The 20794-nt window shown below is 47.7% G+C and overlaps 1 protein-coding gene across 11 annotated transcripts in view; it reads right to left on the reverse strand.

Moving 5' to 3' along the window:
* Nucleotides 1-19785, reverse strand: part of GIT2 (GIT ArfGAP 2) — a 33039-nt gene extending 13254 nt beyond the window's left edge. For 2 of the 11 annotated variants that reach the window (XM_083583842.1, XM_083583839.1), the window contains exons 1-15: nt 19537-19785; nt 17475-17608; nt 15860-15972; nt 14764-14869; nt 13410-13496; nt 13186-13316; nt 12424-12518; nt 10855-10900; nt 9248-9296; nt 8351-8423; nt 6981-7078; nt 4500-4611; nt 3812-3954; nt 3044-3193; nt 462-713 (exon numbers count right to left, since the gene is read on the reverse strand). In XM_083583842.1, coding sequence (XP_083439968.1) covers nt 462-713; nt 3044-3193; nt 3812-3954; nt 4500-4611; nt 6981-7078; nt 8351-8423; nt 9248-9296; nt 10855-10900; nt 12424-12518; nt 13186-13316; nt 13410-13496; nt 14764-14869; nt 15860-15972; nt 17475-17608; nt 19537-19588 — 1641 coding nt within the window. In that variant the 5' untranslated portion in view covers nt 19589-19785. Of the gene's footprint in view, nt 1-461; nt 714-3043; nt 3194-3811; nt 3955-4499; nt 4612-6980; nt 7079-8350; nt 8424-9247; nt 9300-10854; nt 10901-12423; nt 12519-13185; nt 13317-13409; nt 13497-14763; nt 14870-15859; nt 15973-17474; nt 17609-19536 lie in introns of all 11 variants that reach the window. The other 9 variants (XM_083583845.1, XM_083583840.1, XM_083583841.1 and 6 more) reach the window with 5 other exon arrangements.
* Between the last annotated feature and the right edge of the window lie 1009 nt (nt 19786-20794).

The following is a 20794-nucleotide window of genomic DNA, read 5'->3' on the forward strand; positions in this document are numbered from 1 at the left end:
ATGGGAAGAAGCCCCCTGCGGATCCCCCTGCCCCCCTCCTGGGGTCCCACATCTTTCAAGGTGCTAACTGACCACCACCCCTCTTTCATATTTGATCGCCCCTCTTCATCAGAGAAACTGACAAGCAGTCGTAGTGTATGCTTAAGGTTCCTTGAGCATGCACAGAGCAGCTTTCTCTCCCCACTGAGCAACAGCAGCCCATCCTCATATGACAGGCACCAGGTTGGCGAAAGGTGAAATGAAGAGGGCAAGCGGAAGGCCAAAGCTCCAGTCTGCACAGCAGAAATGCTACAGCCCCAAAGAGCTAGGCAGAGATGCTCTGTCTGCAGAGAGAGGCACTTCTCCCAGGGACATGGCCAGCTTTGCCCAACATCTGGGGAGCCTCAGATTGGGGGCAGGCTGAGTGAGGCAAGCCCAAGCAGCCCCCCCCAAAGAGGCAGCAGGTTGGTGGTCTTACTTACGTGGGGAGGGAACGGCTGCAGCCGCGACGTGATGTGCTCCTCTGGGTAGGAGACCTCGGCCAATGGCAAGTAGGGCTTCTGGGCTGATCCTGTCTCGTACATGGACATGGGCCGGCTGCTGCGCACAGAGGGCCGCCAGATCAAGGAAGAGTGGCTGCCGGCGTCTGGGTACTCAGAGCCAGCGGGAGTCAGGGAGGCGTTTGTTGTGGCCTGCCGCCGGAGACTCATGTTCTCACTCTGTAGCGTCTGAAGCTGGAATAAAACATTTCAGAGTGGGGGCTTGGATGTCCCCACAGCACAGCAAAGCAAGAATTGGGGGAGGGGGGCAGCACAGTCGGTGCATCCTCATGCTTGAAAACTGTCACCAGCTAGCCAGGTTTTGCTTGTCTTTCTGTTTTTAAAGGCAGTCTTTTCCTTTTATAGGAAACGTCTGCCAAATCAGTTACATTCTCAAAGCTTTGGGAGCCCCAAAATTTCAGGTGGGGTTGTGTGTGTCAAGAGGAGCTCCAACATCCAGCAACGTGAACCCAAGCTAGGCCAAGTTTCTGAGCAACGCGGACATCGGCTTTAGCAACATTCTTTAAAAGCGGCTGACTCAGGCCAAGCGCCCAACAGTCAAATCAGAGAAAAGAGGGAACTGGGGAAATGGCAATGTCACCGCAGGAAGTGGAAGACGAAACGAGACTCAAACCTATTTGCACAAGAGAGAGGGGCAAGGCCACTGGAATGGAAACACAACAGGGGGGATCAGAACAGGAGCCCCATCACAAGAGATTCCCAACAATGTCCTCAAGTCAGCTAAGGGCACAATTAATCAGGAGGAAGAGCCATAAAACCTCTGGTGGGCCTTCTGCAGTTTTCTGCGCAGTTTAAAGCAGCTGGCGCTCCTGCTTTCTCTCTCCCCCCCCCCCACAAATAGATATAAAAGGAGGAAGTTGCCCACACCCACTGGCGGCTCATGAATTGCTACATCCATCATAAAGGGGAGGGGGAGATGCAATTGCAGTGTTGGGTCAGAGAGATCTTGAAAAGAGAAAGAAAAAACCCTTTCGCTGCCTTTGGAAGTTAGTTCTCTCTCCCACCCCTGAAGGCCTGTGGATACCCTTCCTCAGCCCCTCCTCTTCCTTCTTACTCTAAGCTGCAACATATTTCTCAAACTACCTCCCCACTGCCTGCAGTAGCCCTGGCCACCCATCTAAAACACAAAACACGTCCAAGAGGGGCTTTGTGGTCAGCTGCTGCTACTTGCTGAAAATCTTTGGGGGAGATGAAAAAGTAGGTGGGGGGAGCTACAGTTTGCACTCAAAGTCCTACACACATTCCCAGAAGCGCATTATAATTTTAGCAAGGCTCACAAGTCTAGTGACATTGAACTGAGAACTGAAAGGGCTCAGTTGGTGGAGCACGAGACTCTTCATCTCAGGTTCGTGGGTTCAAGCCCCAAGTTGAGCAAAAGATTCCTGCATTGTCAGAGGTTGGACTAGATGACTCCTGCGGCCCCTTCCAACTCTACAATTCTAGGATTCTATGATCCCCATTGCTCATATTTTGCAAAACATTTTGCTATGATCACTGGGTTTGCTCTCACACAGTAGATCACGGCCATGGTGGAAACTGTGAGCTGAGAACAGGTAGTGCTGTGGTTTGAGCACTGGACTATGAGGGAGACCGGGGCTTAAATCCCTGATTTGCCATGAAGCTCACTGGGAGGGCTTTGGACTCCTCGGTCTCCCTCGGCTTAGCCTACCCCACAGGGCTGCAGTGAAGACAAGAGGCCCACACAGTGTATCCCATCCTGAGCTTCTCAAAGAAAGAACAAGATAATTTTGTTTATCATTCTCCTTTTTCATGCTATGGAGAAGACAGCACAGAAAAATATAAAATAAAGGCAAACTCTTTCACTTTACTGACACAGCGTAGACAAAGCATTGCCCTTGACCACTCAAGAAATTCATGGATTTAAAATCTCACCACACGGGAGAATCCATAAATAGCTGTACAGACCCACCCTAAACCATTTGCAGTCATGCCTTTCCTTAATGGGGTGACTGAGATCAGCGGGTGGGGGGAGGGGAAAACTATGAATTAAGGTGACCAGGGCTGTGGTCTAGGGATGCAAGTGATGAATATTTGATCTATGGGGGTCCAAGCCTGAGCAATCCCAAGAGGAATTAACAGGAACAGAAGGCTTCCATTTCCTTTTCTTTCACAGTGAACAGTGAGGGACAACTTCGTGCAGGATTGGACACCCTGCGGCTCATGGGGGTGGGGAGCCAAGTGGCTTCCCTCCCTTTGAGCCCCGGCTGAGTACAGTTGAGCACCATCAATCAGGAAGTTGATGCTAGACCATGCTTCACCAACCTGCTACCCTGCAGGACTCCAACTCCCATGATCCCTGGCCACTGACCAGAGTGGTAAGGGATGATGGGAGTAGGAACCCAACAGCCAGTGGGAGGGTCTCAGGTTGCAGAAGGCTCTGCAGTCCTTTTTTTGAGCTTTCAACATTCTGCCCTTTTCATGCATGTGGGGTTTTTACTCAAGGCGCACTAAACTAAACCCTCTCTCGTTCACTCTCATGCTACCTTCTTCTGCATGATCCTCAGCTCATCGCTCAAGTTGACGTTCACCTTCATTAACTGCTGGATTTTCATCTCCGAAGCCACCAGGGCGTTTTTAACCTGTAGATATTCCTGGGTTGTGATGGGTCCATCTGACAAGTCTGAATCCAGGCTCTGCAAAACGCAACACACAATGATGTGTTACTCATTTAGACACAGCTGTTTCCTCTCACTTTGAGGACCAAAGTCAAAAGGGACATGTTAAATAATAAACAATGAAGCCTCTGAGAATACTATGGCATGATGCAGAATTCAGTGCCACTTATATACTGCACATCAGAAACAAACATAAAACAAACAACTCCAAAGGCAATTCACAAATGAATCAATATAACTAGAAGTTTTCAACTCAGAAGTCAAAAGTGAGATAGGCTCTCAAAATTAGCATCAAAGGGTTTATGCTGGTCCAAAGGCAGGTGTCCCCAAACACCTCAAGGATTTTGAAGTACCATCTCTCTCTCTCTCCTTTAAAGTCAGGAGAGGCCGTAAGTCTCCTTCCAGATCTGGAAGGGGAACCAAGCAACCTTACAAATCTCTTTTCAAATGAACCAAGAGTGCTGGGGATGGAGGCCCAGCTGCTCAAATAAGCAGGGACAAGGCTCACTCTGCAAAGGACTGTTCACCTTTTAGCAGCAGTGATGGGCCTGAGGCGAGCGCTTCGTGAGGAGCAGCCTTTTTGCACAGCCCCTTCCAACATGCTGCCGCCCTCTAGATATCTCTGCACAGGCTCACCTTCTGCCGGGGTGCCTTGACTGAGCTTGTTTCCAGATCCACTTCTTCGTCAGAGGCAACGCTGTCGTAGTCAGGCTGGTCATTATCCTGACACTCTGTACTGTGCTGGCTGTTGACAGACTTCAGGATCAGCTCTACATTTTCTGCAAAAGCAGCAACCAAATGCCTGATGTTTAGGGAATGTGTGCAGAATGTGGCATTCCTCAAAATGACCAGCCTAGAGAATGCAGCTCCATAAACCAGAACGAAAGGGAAACAGGCAGCAGGATGGAGTCAGCTGAAGCCTTCACCAGGATCCCTTTGTACTTTTGCCTGCACTACGGTCCTAAGCACACAAGCAGAACCTGCCCATCTAGTCCAGCATCCTGTTTGGTCAAACAGATGCCTACGGAAAACCCACAAGTGGTATCTGAGCACAAGAGCCCTCCTCCCTCCTGTGGCTTCATCAACTGGTATTCAGAAGCACTGCTGCCTCTGACTGTGGCGGCAGAACAGAGGCATTAGGGTTAGTAGCCATCAATAGCCCTTATCTCCTCCAGGAGTTTGTCCAACCCTTTTTAAAAGCCATCCAAGCTGGAGGCCATCATTGCCTCCTGTGGAAGCGAGTCCCATAGTGCTGCATGAAGAAGGACGTCCCTTTATCTGTCCTGAAAACTCAAGTCAGCCAGTTGTCCAAACAGGGACTCACCTCTGGAACTTGGGACAGGGTTCCCTTGCTGCCTTCGCTTGGCATCCCCAAGAATGTCTATGACAAGTGTTGCAAATTCATGGGCGTTAAAGCGAGCCAGCTTTTGCCTTCCCTGAAAGACAAGAGGCAAGACAAGGCCTCAGAGGAGCTGGAGGAGCTTGCAAGGCAATAGAAGAAAGCAGCCAGAGAAGCAGGAACAGAAAGCAGATCCTTCGCCTCCTATACAGATTCATGCCTTCCCAGGCTTTCTGGAAAAATCCATTTCCAGCAGAAGGAAAGCTCAGAGCTCTCAGCATCTCCTTGTTCCCAAGATAATATCAGCAACAGGTTCAGTATTCAGAACCAAGATGCACAGTTTGTTTATTTATTCATACAGATATTTGTATACAGCTGTATCAGATATGTGTGGGCATGGGCACACATATACGTACACACACACACACACACACACACACACACACACCACATACATGGCTTACAGCAATAAAATCATGTAAGAAAAACCTTTAAAAGGTTAAAAACAGATATGGTGGCCTCCCAAGAGATCGGACAGCCAGTCATGTCAGTAATTCGGCGTTAAATGAGGGTAATTAACCCTGGCCACCCCCCCAGGTAAGGGGGGAGCTGTGCCACCTGCAGTCCGTTATCTGCGCTCCGCAGCAAGATGCGGAGGCAGGGACCCCGGGTGATGTCCGAGGCACGAATTTGGCAACTCTCCAAAGTCAGTCTCGTCAGCTGGGAGTCCCTGTTTCCTAACAATTAAAAGATTTGGCAAAAAACCAGGCATGTTCTAGATGGAAAGAGTTAAAAGAAAAATCTGCTAAACTACACAGTCGTTGGAGGTCAAGTTTCGGACTTCAAAAAGACTCCTTTCTTGTCGTTTTGATGAATGAGGTGAGCGGCTGCCGTACTTTTGTATTTGTTATATTTACTATTTCATGATTTGGCGAACCCCACCAAGAAATAATTAATTACCCGAAGGAAACGCAGGAGTAGTAAAATAATTGGACTTATTGACTCATCGCAGTCCTTGGCAGAGAGCCCTGATCAAAATTGGCAGAGCAAGATCAGATATGATCAGAACAGCTTGGGCTAAGGAGGAAGATGGCAATGGTAAAAGCTCTGATGCAGTAAGAAAAAGGATATGATCAGAAAAAACCTCCTTCAATGGCGGGAGATTGGAGATTTTTTTTATTGGAATTGCAAAAGGGGTGTACTTTACAGAGGACACATTTGCTTGCATAGAACATTACAGTTTGAGAAAAGAGTGGCAGTGAACTCTGGATGCCTGCCAGCTGTCCAAGGGCCCCAGAGAGCTGGCGTGTGCTTTTATGAGGAAACCGAAACAATCTTTGTGTGACTTACTGATTGCCAAGTACATCTCTACAGTACATTTGAAACATCAAAGATCAAAGACAGTGAGAAGTCGCTAATTAATTTCAACCTTGGATGGAAGCCCAGAGCCTATTAGAACAACAATCAGCAGAAAAAGAAGGGCCCATCCAAGTGGACTGTGCTTCAAAATATTAAAACTAAGAACAATGTGGGAAAAGCCCCCTGCGTGATTACAGAAATAATGAATGGTCAAATAAAACAAGACAGTCAGTTATACCAGCAACTGACTGAGAGAGAGAGGAGATTGTTAATATCAGGATTGGAAAACTGTGAAGTAATAGAGAAGATAGCTGAAAGATAAAGGATGGATATTTGGCTTTTGAAATCCAGAACACGGGAAGTCCCATTGAAATTAATTAATTTAGATTATATAATTGGCTATATTGCTTTTTGTTTTTGAATGTGGAAAGATTTGGTTTGATTTGTTACTAATATGAATGTTTTTTAATAGGAAAATGAATAAAAATTATTTACAAAAAACCCCAAACCAGACAACAGTTAACCATTGTGGAAGGATGTATAGTTAACTGCCTGCATAGTCCTGGCAGAACAGAACAATTTTCAGCAGGCATTTAAAAGTTGGCACAGAAGGCACCTGGTGAATCTCTAGTGGCAGAGGGTTCCTCAGGCTCATTTTCTCACTGTTGTCAAATGAGCCTCACCAACTCAGGGAACAATCAACAGCTGCTGCCGCAGAGGATTTCAGTGACTAAGCTGGGATACAAGGGTTCAGGCCATCCCTGAGGTTTCCTGGGCCAAAGTTGTATGGGGCTTTGCAAATCAGTGCCAGAACCTTGAACCTGGGCTTGGAAGCAGATGGGCTGCCAGTGAAGCTGCTTTAACCCTGGTGCTCCATGTTCTTGACCGGAAGCTCCCTGCTCAGCAGTTTGCCAATCGCATTCTGCACCAGCAGAAGATTCCAAACCAGATCCCAGAAAGCCTCCACATACGGTGAATTCCAGCAATCCACTTCTGAATTTTTCCACAAAGGTAGAAATCTGATAGATGGAAAATCCTTTGCTTGTGTTTAGGGCTTGGGAATAAGTTTCCTCCTCAGATGACAGAGAAAGGGCATGAGTAACATACCTGGTTCCTTGTTGAGGAGTACTCGGGATTGACGGGGAGAAAAGGGACCACCGTTGTCTCGGTGACCAGCGTGCTGTGGTTCTGAGTGGCAAGCCACACTATTTCAAGGGACAGAGAGAGGAAAGCCAGGGTTAGCTTTGCTTAGGTTTCTACATAAAAGATGAGTGACTTGTTGTGGCTCTCCAGGTATTGCTGGCCTCCAGCCCCATAATCCCGGACCGTCAGCCATGCAGATTGCTGAGAGTTGAAGCCCAACAACATCCTGAGGCCCACAGTCTCTCCATGCTCGGGCATTGGCTGGGAATCAGTGGCAGACAATGGGGGCTCCCTCCCTCATAAACCTCCCACACCTGAAGTCAAAGCACTGGACACATGTCCTAGAGCCCAGTCCTTGTCCCAAATGAAGCCCTCTGGGCAAATGAGCTTTCCCCCCATAATAAGACACACAAATTTCAACAACAACAACAACAACAACAACAACAACAACAACAACAACAATTATTATTATTTATACCCTGCCCATCTGGCTGGGTTTCCCCAGCCACTCTGGGTGGCTTCCAACAAAACACTAAAATACAAAAACCTATTAAACATTAAAAGCTTCCCTAAACAGGGCTGCCTTCAGATGTCATTTAAAAGTTTGGTAGTTATTTTTCTCTTTGACATCTGGTGGGAGGGCATTCCACAGGGCAGGCGCCACTACCAAGAATGCCCTCTGCCTGGTTCCCTGTAACTTGGCTTCTCGTAGCGAGGGAACCACCAGAAGGCCCTCGGCGCTGGACCTCAGTGTCCGCGCACAACGATGGAGGTGGAGACGCTCCTTCAGGTATACTGGACCAAGGGCTTTAAAGGTCAGCACCAACACTTTGAATTGTGCTCGGAAACGTACTGAGAGCCAGTGTAGTTCTTTCAAGACTGGTGTTATATGGTCTCGGCGGCCGCTCCCAGTCACCAGTCTAGCTGCCGCATTCTGGATTAGTTGTAGTTTCCGGGTCAAACACAATTTCACTCTAAAGCAAAAACCAAGGCTTGGGTTGTGGGCTATAATCAGCCTTGTCCAGCCCTTGGACTACAACTCCCCAAACACCTGCAGGGCCCCAGACTAGGGAAGGCCCACAGCAGCTGCCAAGGCTGACACCCCAGGCCATCACATCCCTGTGACGTAGAGCTACTCAGGAGGGGAAATTGCAGTACGGGGCAAGAAGAGTAGAGAGGACTTGGCACCTTCCAGGGGCAGGAGCCCTTTGCTGCAATGCAGCGTTTTGCTGAGGAGGCTCATTCTGGCCTCACGCAGGGCCCCTGTGCTGCGGCATGGCACCCACCCACCCAGCCGCCCTCCAGCACCCAAAAGTCCCGCAACAGAAGGTCACCTGCGTCTGTCTCCCGCCTGTCCACCTCGTCATAGACATCCATGGCGAGCTCTTCAAACAAGTGATTGCTCAGCTGGAGAGGAGGGGAGGGAAAGTTAAGCACGACTCTCTATGGTAAAGCCCCCTCCTGGGAGTGAGAGGCAAAGGTGTGCTTTTTATTTTCCCGACATTCAGAACCTAAGGGACCCCTGCTTGCCTCCTGGACAGTGGATCAACTTAAATTCCATCTATCTAGCCAGGCTTCTCACAGCAGCCACCAGATGCCCTACCAGGAAACCCTCCTCATGAAGCCCACAGCATTTCCCCAGCATTGCCGCCCCCCCCCAGCACTGAAACACACATTCTGCTCTTCTGCCACCAGCCCCTTCAAAGCTGGGCTTGGTGGGCTCTGGGGTGGAATGGGGAGACCCTGGCCCACTCAAACAAGGGGAAGCCAATGGGTGTCTGGGGCAATTCTATTGACATCAAGTCCGTGGCAGGATGGTGGCTCTTTAGAGCATGCAAACGGGCAGTGGGGCAGATGAGGGACAATGTGGTACAAACTCAGTGTGGCATAATCTCCACTCAGCCAGCAAGGGCTGCCGACTTCCAGCAGTCAATCCATTGGCACCTCAGCAAGGGCCAAATGCTCCTCGAGTTGCTGCTGGCTACTCCCAGGAGTTTAACACCAGCAACACACTCTTTAAAGTGAAGGATATAAAAATCTAAAAATCTAAAAAAGCCCCTAAGGCTTGTTCCTTCGTCCCTGTTGCTTTCCGCACTCAAGACTCCCGGTAAGCTGTACTCCCTCTGTATCCAACCCACCCTCTGCACCCTCCCCAGTCCCACCCAGGGTCCAAGCCTCCTCCCTGAAAGCCAAAGCTGAGGGCGGGGAAGCAGAGAGAAAATGTTACTCACCGACTGAAGCTTCCTCTTGGCTGCTTTGGCCAGTTCTGACAAATCTAAACTGCTATGAAAGAAAGAAGTGATCACTGTATTTATTGACACCTGAACCTTGGAAGCACCACTAGGCAAGGAATAAACAAAGAGGGGTGAAAATTAAAGTTACGCGCCTGTCATTCCTTGACCAAGAATGCAGACACAGTTGTAGTTTAGTCCTCTTGCTTTATACTGCATCATTTCATTTTTTATCACAGCAGCTAATGAAGAAGGAAGGGGAAATGGTTTGCCACATAAATGTAAAACCTGTTTTGTTAATCACAGTAACATGTATGTTATTTAAGTGATTAACCGAATTCTAAAAGGGATCCAGAGAAAGCTTGTGTGAAGTGCTGCTTGATGCTTTTATATCATCTATCTATCTATCTATCTATCTATCTATCATCTATCTAATCTATCTATCTATCTAATCTATCTATCTATCTGCTTCTCATAGCAGGCAGGCTTGTGGACAGTTTCTGCTAGAATGTCAGCCTATAGACTGATATAAACTTAATTACACACGCCCTGAGAGATAACCTAAAGGTATATTCAGGGCTTTTCCCCCTAAAAAAATGTTTAGGGGTACTCTCATTTTAACTCAAGAAAATCACCATTTTATAGTTCAAATCAGGGAAAATAAATACAGTAAATGGACAAAAGTACAAAGATTCACAAAAGGTTTAGGGGTATGTGTACCCCTGCGCCCCCCCAAAGCACTGGATATATTATCAGTCACCATCTAAATGTATTGATCGCCTTCAACAGAATCATCTCAAGGTGATGTACAATAAAAAAAACAGAGGGAGGGGAGCAGGAAAAAACAATTTAAACACACACACACAACCTCCCCAACCCAAAAACACCCAGATACACTTAAAACAAACCTAAAACCATACAGACTAGACATTCATGGCAAAGACCCAATTGTCCAGCTAGGAAGGTATGTTGGAACAAAAATGTCTTCAACTATTTCCGGAGGGTCCAGATAAGGGGCAGGATGTTATTCCACAGAACAGGGGCAGCCACACTCAAAGCCCTGTCCTGAGTAATCTTTTGAGATAAATCTTTCTGAGATGAAAGGCTTATCTCAAAAGGGTGCGCTGGCCAGAACACAGACCCTCAGTTTAACAACTTCTGCAAAAATAGGTCACATAATACGCAGAAATGAAACAACCAACCCACACTTATTGTCCACACTTTCTAGTGCACAGCTGAGTTATCAGTGTGTTTTGTGATAAGTACCTAATTTTCAACCCTCACATAGCAGAGTTAATTGGTAAATTAAACTACTGAACTACTTACAGCCGTCTTAATCCCCAAGGGACCGCAGCAGGAGAAAAAATATCAATTAAATTTATTAATGTTATTGCCTTATTTATCAACATCTGCCCCACCAATCAGAAAAGACTTTAGGCACCTCAATCAATTAACAGAAGACAAGGAGAGGTTGCAAGGAGAAGGAAGACAAAAAGCAAAGCTTGAGCGCACATCACTCTTGACAATCAAACGAATCTACGACTGTCATTTGATTTGGCCAACAATACTATTACCACATATTATTAGTGCTTAGTCTGCATTCTTACCTGTCTGCCATTTGAGGTATAATAAAATGTTGTCCACTTTTGTGATCTGAAAATGAAGTTTCAAAAGAGCATTAGGTGCGAGAAAGGATCATGTCATTATCTCAACCCACAGTTCTCCACAAGCCACGACTTGATTCAGCTGAGCAGCCTTTTCAGTGCCTGCATGAACTGGAGAGGTCTGAGGCCTGCATTCTGGCAGGGCTAGGACAGGCAGAAGCAGATCTGGATCTCCTGCAGTAGATCAGTAAGGGTTTCTGACTCCCATCTGTTTATAGCAGCAACAGAATGACCCCTCCCACACCCAAAGTAGAAATGAATGAAGCTGGGTTGTCACCAGGTGTGGATTTCTGTGTGAAAGGAATGTGAGCTCACCTCAGTTCTGGTACTCCAAACAAATTCCTGGGATCAGAATACATATTTTATACCAGACTGCAGTTCTAGGGAAAAGTCAAGTAGTTCCTGCAAGTCTAAAGTCTCTCCTCCCTTGAGCTACAGAAGTCATGTCAGTCCATGTGGGGTTAAAAGATAATGGCGACCCAGGATGAACATATGTGCCCCCCCCCATTCCTGCTGGACCACTTCTCAAACAAGTAGATGCGGGGGGATGCATGAGCCATGGACTCCACTCTGAGCTCTCTAGAAGCAAAGCAGGATAGAACATAAGACTACCTCTGCTCAGGGACTTGCAGATGCTGCCCACTTGCTAGTGAGCCATCTTCAAGGTGTTACTAACAGTACATAAAGTGACCCCAGATCTGCCCCTCAACTGATTCCATCAACAAAACCAGCACAGTTACAGGGGCCACCTAATTATTGTTCTGCCTTAGCAAGAAATCTTTTAGTGTGGCAGCACCTACACTTTGGAACTCCCTGCCTGTTGACATCAGGCAGGCACCTCCACTGCACTCTTTTTGGCACCTGCTAAAAACATTTTGGCTTTGACAAGCCTTCTCAGATATGGAGAATGTTGACATGGGTTTTAATCCATTTTTAGCTTATCACTGACTTTTAAGTTTTTGGATGTTTTAACAGCTTTTTTGAACTGTTTTTACTGATAATGTTATTGTCTTTTTCTTTTTTACTCTTACTCTTATTCTACAAACAGACACCAGACCCTCCAAGCGTCCCTATTTTCCAGGGGTGTCCCTGATTTAGAGAAGTTCTTCTGGTTTCTGATTTGATCCCAGAATGCCCCACATTTCCTAAGGACGTCCCTATTTTCATTGGGGAAAGGGTGGTGAGTATGAAGTTATCCAACCCCGGAGCCGTCTGAAGGCAATCTTGTATAGGGAAGGGTTTTTTCTTATAATGTTTAATGTTTTATTATGTTTTTATAGATGTTGGAAGCTGCCCAGAGTGGCTGCAGCAACCCAGTCAGATGTGCTGGGATATAAAGAGTAAAATTATCATTATGGAATGGGACATCCCTATTTTCATCAGAGAAATGTTGGAGGGTATGAGACACTACTCTGAAGTTTGTTTATTTTTAGCAATCAACCGATATACAAATTTTATGGGGGGAAATGAAATAACCACAGTAACATGAAATAAACCTAGTCAGACCCTTACCAGGTTTTCTGCCACAAAGATAGAATGCCAGCCTGTCCGTGAGCTCGTACTGGATTTCCGCAAGGCGTTCTGCCAGCTCATGGTGCCCTCCTTGCCTATTGGGCAAAAGGTGGGTGGGAGATTCATTCAGAAATCACTACTGTTGAGTTGAAAACATCAGTAAGAACAAAAATAAACATCTGTTGCAGGTGACTTCTGAGGCTGCAATCCTACTCACAGAGTGAGTGAAATATACTACAGTAGTACCTCGGGTTACAGACGCTTCAGGTTACAGACTCTGCTAACCCAGAAATAGTACCTTGGGTTAAGAACTTTGCTTCAGGGTGAGAACAGAAATCGCATGACGGCAGCACAGCAGCAGCAGGAGGCCCATTAGCTAAAGTGGTGCTTCAGGTTAAGAACAGTTTCAGGTTAAGAACGGACCTCCGGAATGAATTAAGTTCTTAACCCAAGGTACCACTGTACTGCACAGGTTTGCTATCTAAAATACGGCACTGAAAGCCACCATGCCTTATTTTAACTGGGTGAAAGCATCCCACAGCACATAGAGCTCTTCCTTCTAACCTAGCTGCAGAGATCCTCCGTTGCCTCAGAAACAGAGGAAGGGATACAGTGAGAAAGTTTTTCATGTCACTAAACAGCAAAATTCAATAGTAAGGAGGTTTGGTCCATCTCCCACCCACTCCAAAAGGGATTTGGGAACTTGCTCTTAGTTTTTTTTCCTGCCAACAATACCCCCACCCCAAGCTTGAAATGGCTCACTTTGCATAGTCAATAGGCGTCTTCCCACTGGAGTCCTGTGTGCCAGGATCAGCCCCATACACCGCCAACAACTCCGCTTGTAAAATCTGACCCGTCTTGGCAGCTACGTGCAGCGGGGTGTTCCCTTTCTCCTGCAAAGGGGAGTTAACAGGCATTTGCTGAGAAGCTGCTTCAGACCAGCCCAAAGCAATGATGGCCAAGCTCATGGAAAGGCCTTCTCTTACTGGATGGAAGAAGTTGGCCTGGGCACCCAGAGAGAGAAGCCGCAAACAGGTCTCCAGGTTCCCCGTCCTGACGCTCGAGTGGAGTTGCTGAAAGGGAGAGAGAGAGGTCAGCAGAGAATTTTCTCTTGCCTCACCGCAGCTGAGAAACCTGTGCTGACAGTCCCAGAAACTCCTTCCAGGGATTCCCAGAGGGGCTTGCTTTGGGGGACGCCGAGGCTGGCCTCTAGCCACCTGCCAGCTACAACCGACAAATAAGGTGTGGAGACATGAAAAAGGTTTATCAAATGGCAGACGGAGTGGAGCAACCTCCCCTGACCTGCAGCTCTCCAGGTGACCTGGGGCCTCCAACACCCGTCCATCCCAGCTGCAGCCCAAAACACCTGGAGGGCTCTCTGCTGGGGAAGGCTGGTGTGGAGGGAGTGACAGATGTTTCTCTGTCTCTCATAAAAACATCCACTCAGATCAGCTTCACACTTAAGATTTAACTGATGTCACTGAGCAGAATACAAGCCTGAAGCTGTGTTTCTTAGTTTTCATTCACTGTAACCCTCTGGCCCCTACATCTTACCTTCCAAAATTTTGCAGGTTATTTTTCCAAGGGACACCTCTAAGATTTCATAATGGAACTGTTGCCCACAATATATCACAGGGAAGGAAGCAAATCCTTTCTAGTTCTCCCCCTGCTCAAAATCAACTTCAAAGACACCAAGCACTAAAATCCCTGGGCTGATTTGTCTGTTATTTGGCAAATTTCTCACCTTTGATGTACCCTTTTTTTCATACAAGTTGTTTATAAAACAATTAAATGAATCATTTTTAACTACCCCCAAACTGTAAACACACAGAAGGGGCTACCCTGCCTGAAAAGTTAGTCCATTTCTGCAGAAATATTTTCTTTTTTCTTTTTTTAAGTATTGATGATTTCCTTTTGGGGGGTAGAAGGGATGAATTTTACAGATGAGCCCAGTGGGGGGGGGGGAATCCTAAACCTTTTTGTGTCTAATTTGGTAGTCCTTTATCCAATCAGGAGGGGCTACTATGCCTGTAAATTTCATCCATTTCTGTAAAAAATGAAGTTATTTTTTCAATTCCTCATTAGTAAAAAAAGGAAATATTAAGTTTCTTTTTTCTGAATCAGAATTTGGATTTTGACACAGAGTGGCCTCTGAAGCATTTAGGACTCAATCATACCTTTCCCCCCAAAGTGTCAGGGGGGCAGCTAAATATTGTGGATGGAACACATCCTGATCAGCTACCTACCCATAAAGTGGGCATCTAGTGAGTACAGAATGTTGGACTAGATGGGCCTTCAGCCTGATCCAAACTCAGAGGTCTTCATGAGAGGGAATCTTACCTTACTAAGGTCTTTGGCAGTCACACTGTCATCATCCCGACATGGTAAGCGATGAACAAAGGCCAGCATCTGATACTTTGCTCTGATGAATTCCGCTTTATTGGGGCTACAAGTGAGTCAAAAGGAAAAGGAACTACACCACAGAAGAGCATTAAAACGTCTCATGAGTGAGATCTACTTTTGGATAGTTACAAGCTTGGTGGAACAGGGTAATGCTGTGGATGTAATGTATTTTGATTTCAGTAAGGCTTTTGACAAAGTCTTGCTCCCAATGCCTTTTACCCAGTAGTTGCGCCTGTGATCCCTAATTAAGCACCTTTAGCTTGAAACTAAGGCCGTAATCCTGTGGGTAAGATGAACACTTGCAGAGGGCCTTCTCAGTAGTAGCACCCACCTTGTGGAATGCCCTCCCATCAGATGTCAAGAAGATGAGTAACTATATAACCTTTAGAAGACATTTGAAGGCAGCCCTGAATAGGGAAGCCTTTTAATGTGTAATGTTTTATTATGTTTTTATATATGCTGGAAGCTGCCCAGAGTGGCTGGGGAAACCTGTCAGATGGGTGAGATACAACAACAACAACAACAACAACAACAACAACAATGCAATAATATTTAAAAAATAATTCACTTTCTATAAAAATACTCAATGTCCCCATTGGCGAAGGATGGCGAGAAAAAATTGCATTTGATGGGGAGAGGAAGCATGCCATGCAAGAGATGCCATGGCCCAGGAGACCACAGAGGTGGTCTGAATTTCACATGCTGATTTGAAACAAGCATCCCAATTGTGCTCCTCCAGCAGCAGGAGGCCATGGACTCAGCCACACTTCTGACATTTTGATCCGGTGTGCTCCTCCAACGCCCACCCCCAAATAGCTCTCTGAATAAAGAGGCTTTCTCCATTTTAGTCACATCTGCCACCAAGAGTGTTTTCCTCTGCTTGGGCAATGTGGGAGGCAGGATCAGGATTGGCTCACATCGGCTCCAGCCCTGGCCATGGTTTGTTGGAGGTTGCCGTGGGTTTGCCCCTTTGGCCCTCTAGGGAAGATAGAGGCATTGCTCCCCCCCACCCGCCTGCCCCAATCCAACTTACTGAACTTTGTCCTGGGGGTTTGCTTTGCGCCTTCCGCTCATGACAGATGCAGGATCCAGCAATGAATGTTCCCAGATGGAGTTAGCCCCATTACTGTACAAGGTTTCCAACATCTGCAAAAAACAAAGCAGAATACAAAGCATGGAGTTGGTGTCTTCCTCTTGTCCAGAGCAACTTAGACGCTAGGTGACAGTTGTCCTGTTGCTGGCATGGAGCTCTGCAGGTGTACTCTGCAAACGTTCTATAATGCACCAGCATTTATTACAGAAACAGCCCTTCTCAAGGCTCTGCTCAAAGTTTTGTTGACCTTTAGAATAAAGTTAAGGGTTAGAGTATTGGGTTTAATGCGCAAAAAACATCCACTTCAGCATTTCAAAGGGCCCCAGACCAGTTTTGAAGTCTGCTGCATAGTCAATCTCTGGAAACATTCAGCAATGTGCATTGATCCACAATATTCTGTCTTTTTGCCATTTGTGTCTCATTTCATTACTTCTTCAAAAAATTATTTTATTTATTAAAATTTACATAATGCTTGATTGTTAAAAAAAACTAAACCCAGAGCTGTTTTAACACACAACACCAGAATCAATCAAACCATAAATGAAATAACCGATAAGCTCAAGACGTTTCCTGGAGTTTTTTCCTCCTTTGCCTGCTAAACTATTTTCAGTAAAGGAACCTATGTCTAATTAGCTACTGTTTTATGTGGCCCCAAAACACTTGGCAGGATGCTTTTTAAAGAAACAACCACAAGCCTTCTGATTTTATATTGCCAGCTGTGGAAGGGGGAAAACAGCCTTTTTGCAGGCATCCCCCCCACTCCCCCCATACAACTGCAGTTACATTATAAAACATTAAAAAGCACCAAAAGCAAAAGGTTAGGGAATGTTGACAAACAGAATCATTAAATTGGGAGAAAGCATTTGGTTGTGATATGCATTCCATAGGTCAGTGTTTTCCAGCTCTCCCCATAAGAGCCTGGCTACTGGACCAGACCAAAGAGAGCTCATCTAGCCCAGCATCCTGTCCTCCCATAGGAGTCCCAGAAGCAGGAGGGTGTTGCCACTGAACAGGCCCACAGATAAAAGAGTTGCTTCAACAGCAAGGACGTTTACTGGAGGAAAGGCGGAGGCTTATGAAGAACAAGGCACTCTCTGCAATAAAGCAGTTTTGACACACAAATATGAAGAGAAAACCCTGGAACACACCCATACAAGTGCATAAAAAGAAAAAGAGGACTCTAAGACTGGACCTGCAACATATCAATTGGATGTTTAAGCTCCATTTGAACCAAACAGGTTTACTTGCAAGCAAGTGGAATCGGGAACAGAAGAGAAAAGCACAACTCAGATCCACTTTACAAATTGGTCCAAACACAGCACCAAACTATAATTTAAGTGCTTACACAGCCACTTGTTTGGCTGTCCCTGACAAGTAAGCCTTGGCCTCGCAGGACAAGACAAGGAAGCTTTACACAAGCGAGCTCTTCTCTTCCTCCGCCCCGTCCACCTTTGGGCCACACACGACTACTATGGGAAGCTGTTAAGCAGGAGGGGTGGTCATCTGCATGGGCAGCAGTGAGGCTCAATGGCATGATGAGCCCAGTGTGTGTTACCTGAAGCAGCGTTGTGGGCCACGGTGTGTGTTTCAGGTGCCTGACTTGGGAGATGTGCCGGCCCAGGCTCCTATGAACACTGCAGCATTCATCACAAATCAGAACTCCTCTGTTAACTGATGCCCAACATGGGTCTGAAAGAAAAACAGTGGCACCTTTAGCATAGGAAGAGAGAGAGGCAGGAGTTTGGTTGCAAAGAAATTCCACTACCGTCCACTTCAGCCACAGGTAGTGCTTGGGTTTCTCAGGTCCAGTTTTTATATTTTAAAAACTACTCTACTTTGTGCATCACCAAACAAGGAAGGAAATCTGGATTTGTACTGAGCTCAGAGAAGGCACCCAGGGCATGAGCTAAAACAAGCTGCAAAGAACATGCCAGGGTCATGCAAAACAGGAAGCATGACAAGCATCAAGCCAGATTTGGCCTTGAGTCACAAGCCAAGCTGTCTGGTGAACCGGAGCAGAACGGGAAGGTGCCTGGCAAAGCATGAGATCTCTTGAACTGAAGCTGAATAGAACATCTGTTGCACTACTGTCTTTACTGCAAAGGTGCATCATTATTAGAGAAGTTGTAAGAACAGCAGAGGGAAATTGTCAGTTCTCCCTGAAAGAGCTGAAGAATGCACACAATGAAGAAATGCTTGCATACTTGTTTAAGTGTGGGGGAAGATATGGGGCAAGGCTGCTGAAACAGCCAGCAATTCCCATTTCCACATAAATTATTAGGGTCCCCTGTGCATTTCAAGAGCACGGCAACTCAGCCTCCACCCTAAAAACTACTTACTTACAATGCAGCAAAGTGGAATTGCAAGCTGCAAGAAAGAAGAGCATCTACGCTTAACCTCAGAGCTCTCATTTGGGATTTATGTGCAGTATGCCAGTATACATATTTTGTACTTGATGCTAGGCAGGCTCCCCAACTAGTACAAGTTGGCAACTTACTTACAGAAGGACAACTCATGGGTTTTTGAGTTGGGGGCACAGATTACCAAAGTTGCCTCTGTCTGATCTGGGGGAAGTGACTGCCACAGTTGTGGTGTATGCCCAAGTGCCCTCGGCTGTGTGAACTCGGCCCACAAATGGCAGAGCTGAAGTAATGCTTTCGTGATGGTGCAATGGGGAGGAAGAAATCGTCCAGAGCCGGTACCTTGAATTGTGCCCAGACCACGAGGCAGACCTGAGATTCGCTGTGGCAGGAAGATCCACAACAACAGCCCACGGGGCAACCATTGGTAGCCACACGAGGCTCTGATGTCAGGGGCAATTCTGGCTCGTTCATCCAAGGTACAGGGGAAAGGCTCGGGCCCCTTGTGCCACCACAAGCAGAGCCGGCTGGGTTTCTGAGAACTGGCTGTTGCATTCTCTTGCCACCTGCAATTAACTCAAGGCAGGATGCGCAATTTCCGCAGCTGGTTTCCTGTTTGGGGCCCAGAATGTCATCTCCATCAAAGGCCCTGGGGGAAGAGGGTGTGTCCCACAAACTGCCCCCAAGCTGGGTGCTGGTGATTTTGGAAAACATAACCACCTGTGGATGGATCAGGCCCAAGGCCTTTCTAGCCTAGCATCCTGCATCCCACGGGGCCGGGGAAAGCCTTTGGGAAGCCCGCCTTGCAAGGACCCGAGCAGAGCCTGCAGGAGGCTCGTGGGGCCCATCCAGCAAAGCCTCTTGTTCCCGGGCGGGCGAGGGAAACCCATGTGCAAAGGGGAGATGGGGGCCCCCTCTTTAAACCCCTCTCTCCCTCTTTCACAGACACCCCAAGCCCAGAGCGGAGAGGTGCCGGGGCTCCCCCGACAGCTCCCCCCTCGGCACCTGCTCCTTCCCCCACCCGCTTGCGAGGGGAGGCCCTCTGCACATGCCCAGAGGCCCCCTGCACACCCCCAGACGGGCCTCCCCTCAGCAAGATCGCAGCCCTCCCTTTCCCCGGCGGCCTCTCCCGCGGCAGCCCCGTGACGAGGGAGGCAGCCCTGGGGTGCCTGGGTCCCTCGGACGCCTGGGTCCTTCGAGCTCCGCGGTGGCCCCCCGCCCGCCCGTCGTCCGCCCCTGGTCTCCCGCGGCGCTTACCGGGAGCGCTGCAATCGGCGCACACGTCGCTGCTCCGCAGCCGCTTGGACATGGCCTAGCCGGGCCGGGTGGAGCCGCTCGGGGGGCCGCCGCTCCCGCTAACGGGTCCCTCTCAGCCCCGCCAGTCACGGGGAAGGCGTCCTGCGCGTGCGCGCGCCACCAGCGCACCTCCTCGCGCGAGCCGAGCCATTCGCCAAGCCGCTTGCGCCAAGTGCGCACCTCACCATCGCCGCGCGGAGGGTCCGTGACGAGGGACGCTGGGGCGGGGCCTCGGGCGGCCATCTTGCCGCCGGGAAAGGCGAGGCATGCGGCGACCATATTTGTTGCGGGTAAAGGTGGTCCATTATTAGTGCTACTGTTTTTATAAAATTGACACTCCAGGAAAAATTAGGGAAGAAAATTAATATGATAGCCCTCTTAAAATATCTGGAGAGCTGTCCCATGGAAGATGAAGCAAGCTTGTTTTCTCCTGCTCTGGAGAGTAGGACTCAAACCCATGGCTTCAAGTTACAAGAAAGGAGATTCTGACTAAACATCAGAAAAAACTTTCTGACAGTAAGAGCCATTCGACAGTGGAAGGTCTCCCTCCAGAGGTTGTGGACTCTCCTTCCTTGGAGGTTTTTAAGCTGAGGTTGGATGCCCATCTGTCATGGATGCTTTAGTTGAGTTTCCTGCATTTTAGGATGTTGGAGTAGATGAGCCTTGGGTTCCCTTCCAACTCTACAATTCTATGATTCTGTGATTCAGTCCCAAGCCAGAGACCTGCCTCTTTAAACCCTTTGATCCAAGGAAGGGGCAGAGCCTGGAAGGTGATCATCTATAAAGCCCTCATAAAAGCTCACCTGGAGCTCTCCACAGTGCTGCAATTACTGACCTTGCCCCATTGTGAAATCAGTGAAATCAGAATAGGACATACGGTAAGTGGAGCCTAATGGATGACCAAAGGGGACCCATCTTGTCCATCCTTCTATTCTCAGTGGCCAACTAGATATCTATCTATTTGCGATTGTACAGCTCTAGGCAGGCCTAAGCCACCATGCCACCCCAGTCATGTGCTGATAGCAGAGTTAACCAGGGTTCCATCTGCACCCTATGCAAATATTACTTGCCCAATGAAAGCACTTCCTCAATCTGGTGATCCTCTTCTGAGCCCCTCCCTGCTCTGTAGTCCTGCAGCCTCCAAACCAGCGAAGGAGAGGCCAAGTTCCCCTCTGTCCTCTTTGCTGGCACAGCCACAGCCTGTCCAAGAGGCACCTTG

The sequence above is a fragment of the Podarcis filfolensis genome (genome assembly GCF_964270895.1).
Source record: "Podarcis filfolensis genome assembly, chromosome: 13".
Classification (NCBI taxonomy): domain Eukaryota; kingdom Metazoa; phylum Chordata; class Lepidosauria; order Squamata; family Lacertidae; genus Podarcis; species Podarcis filfolensis.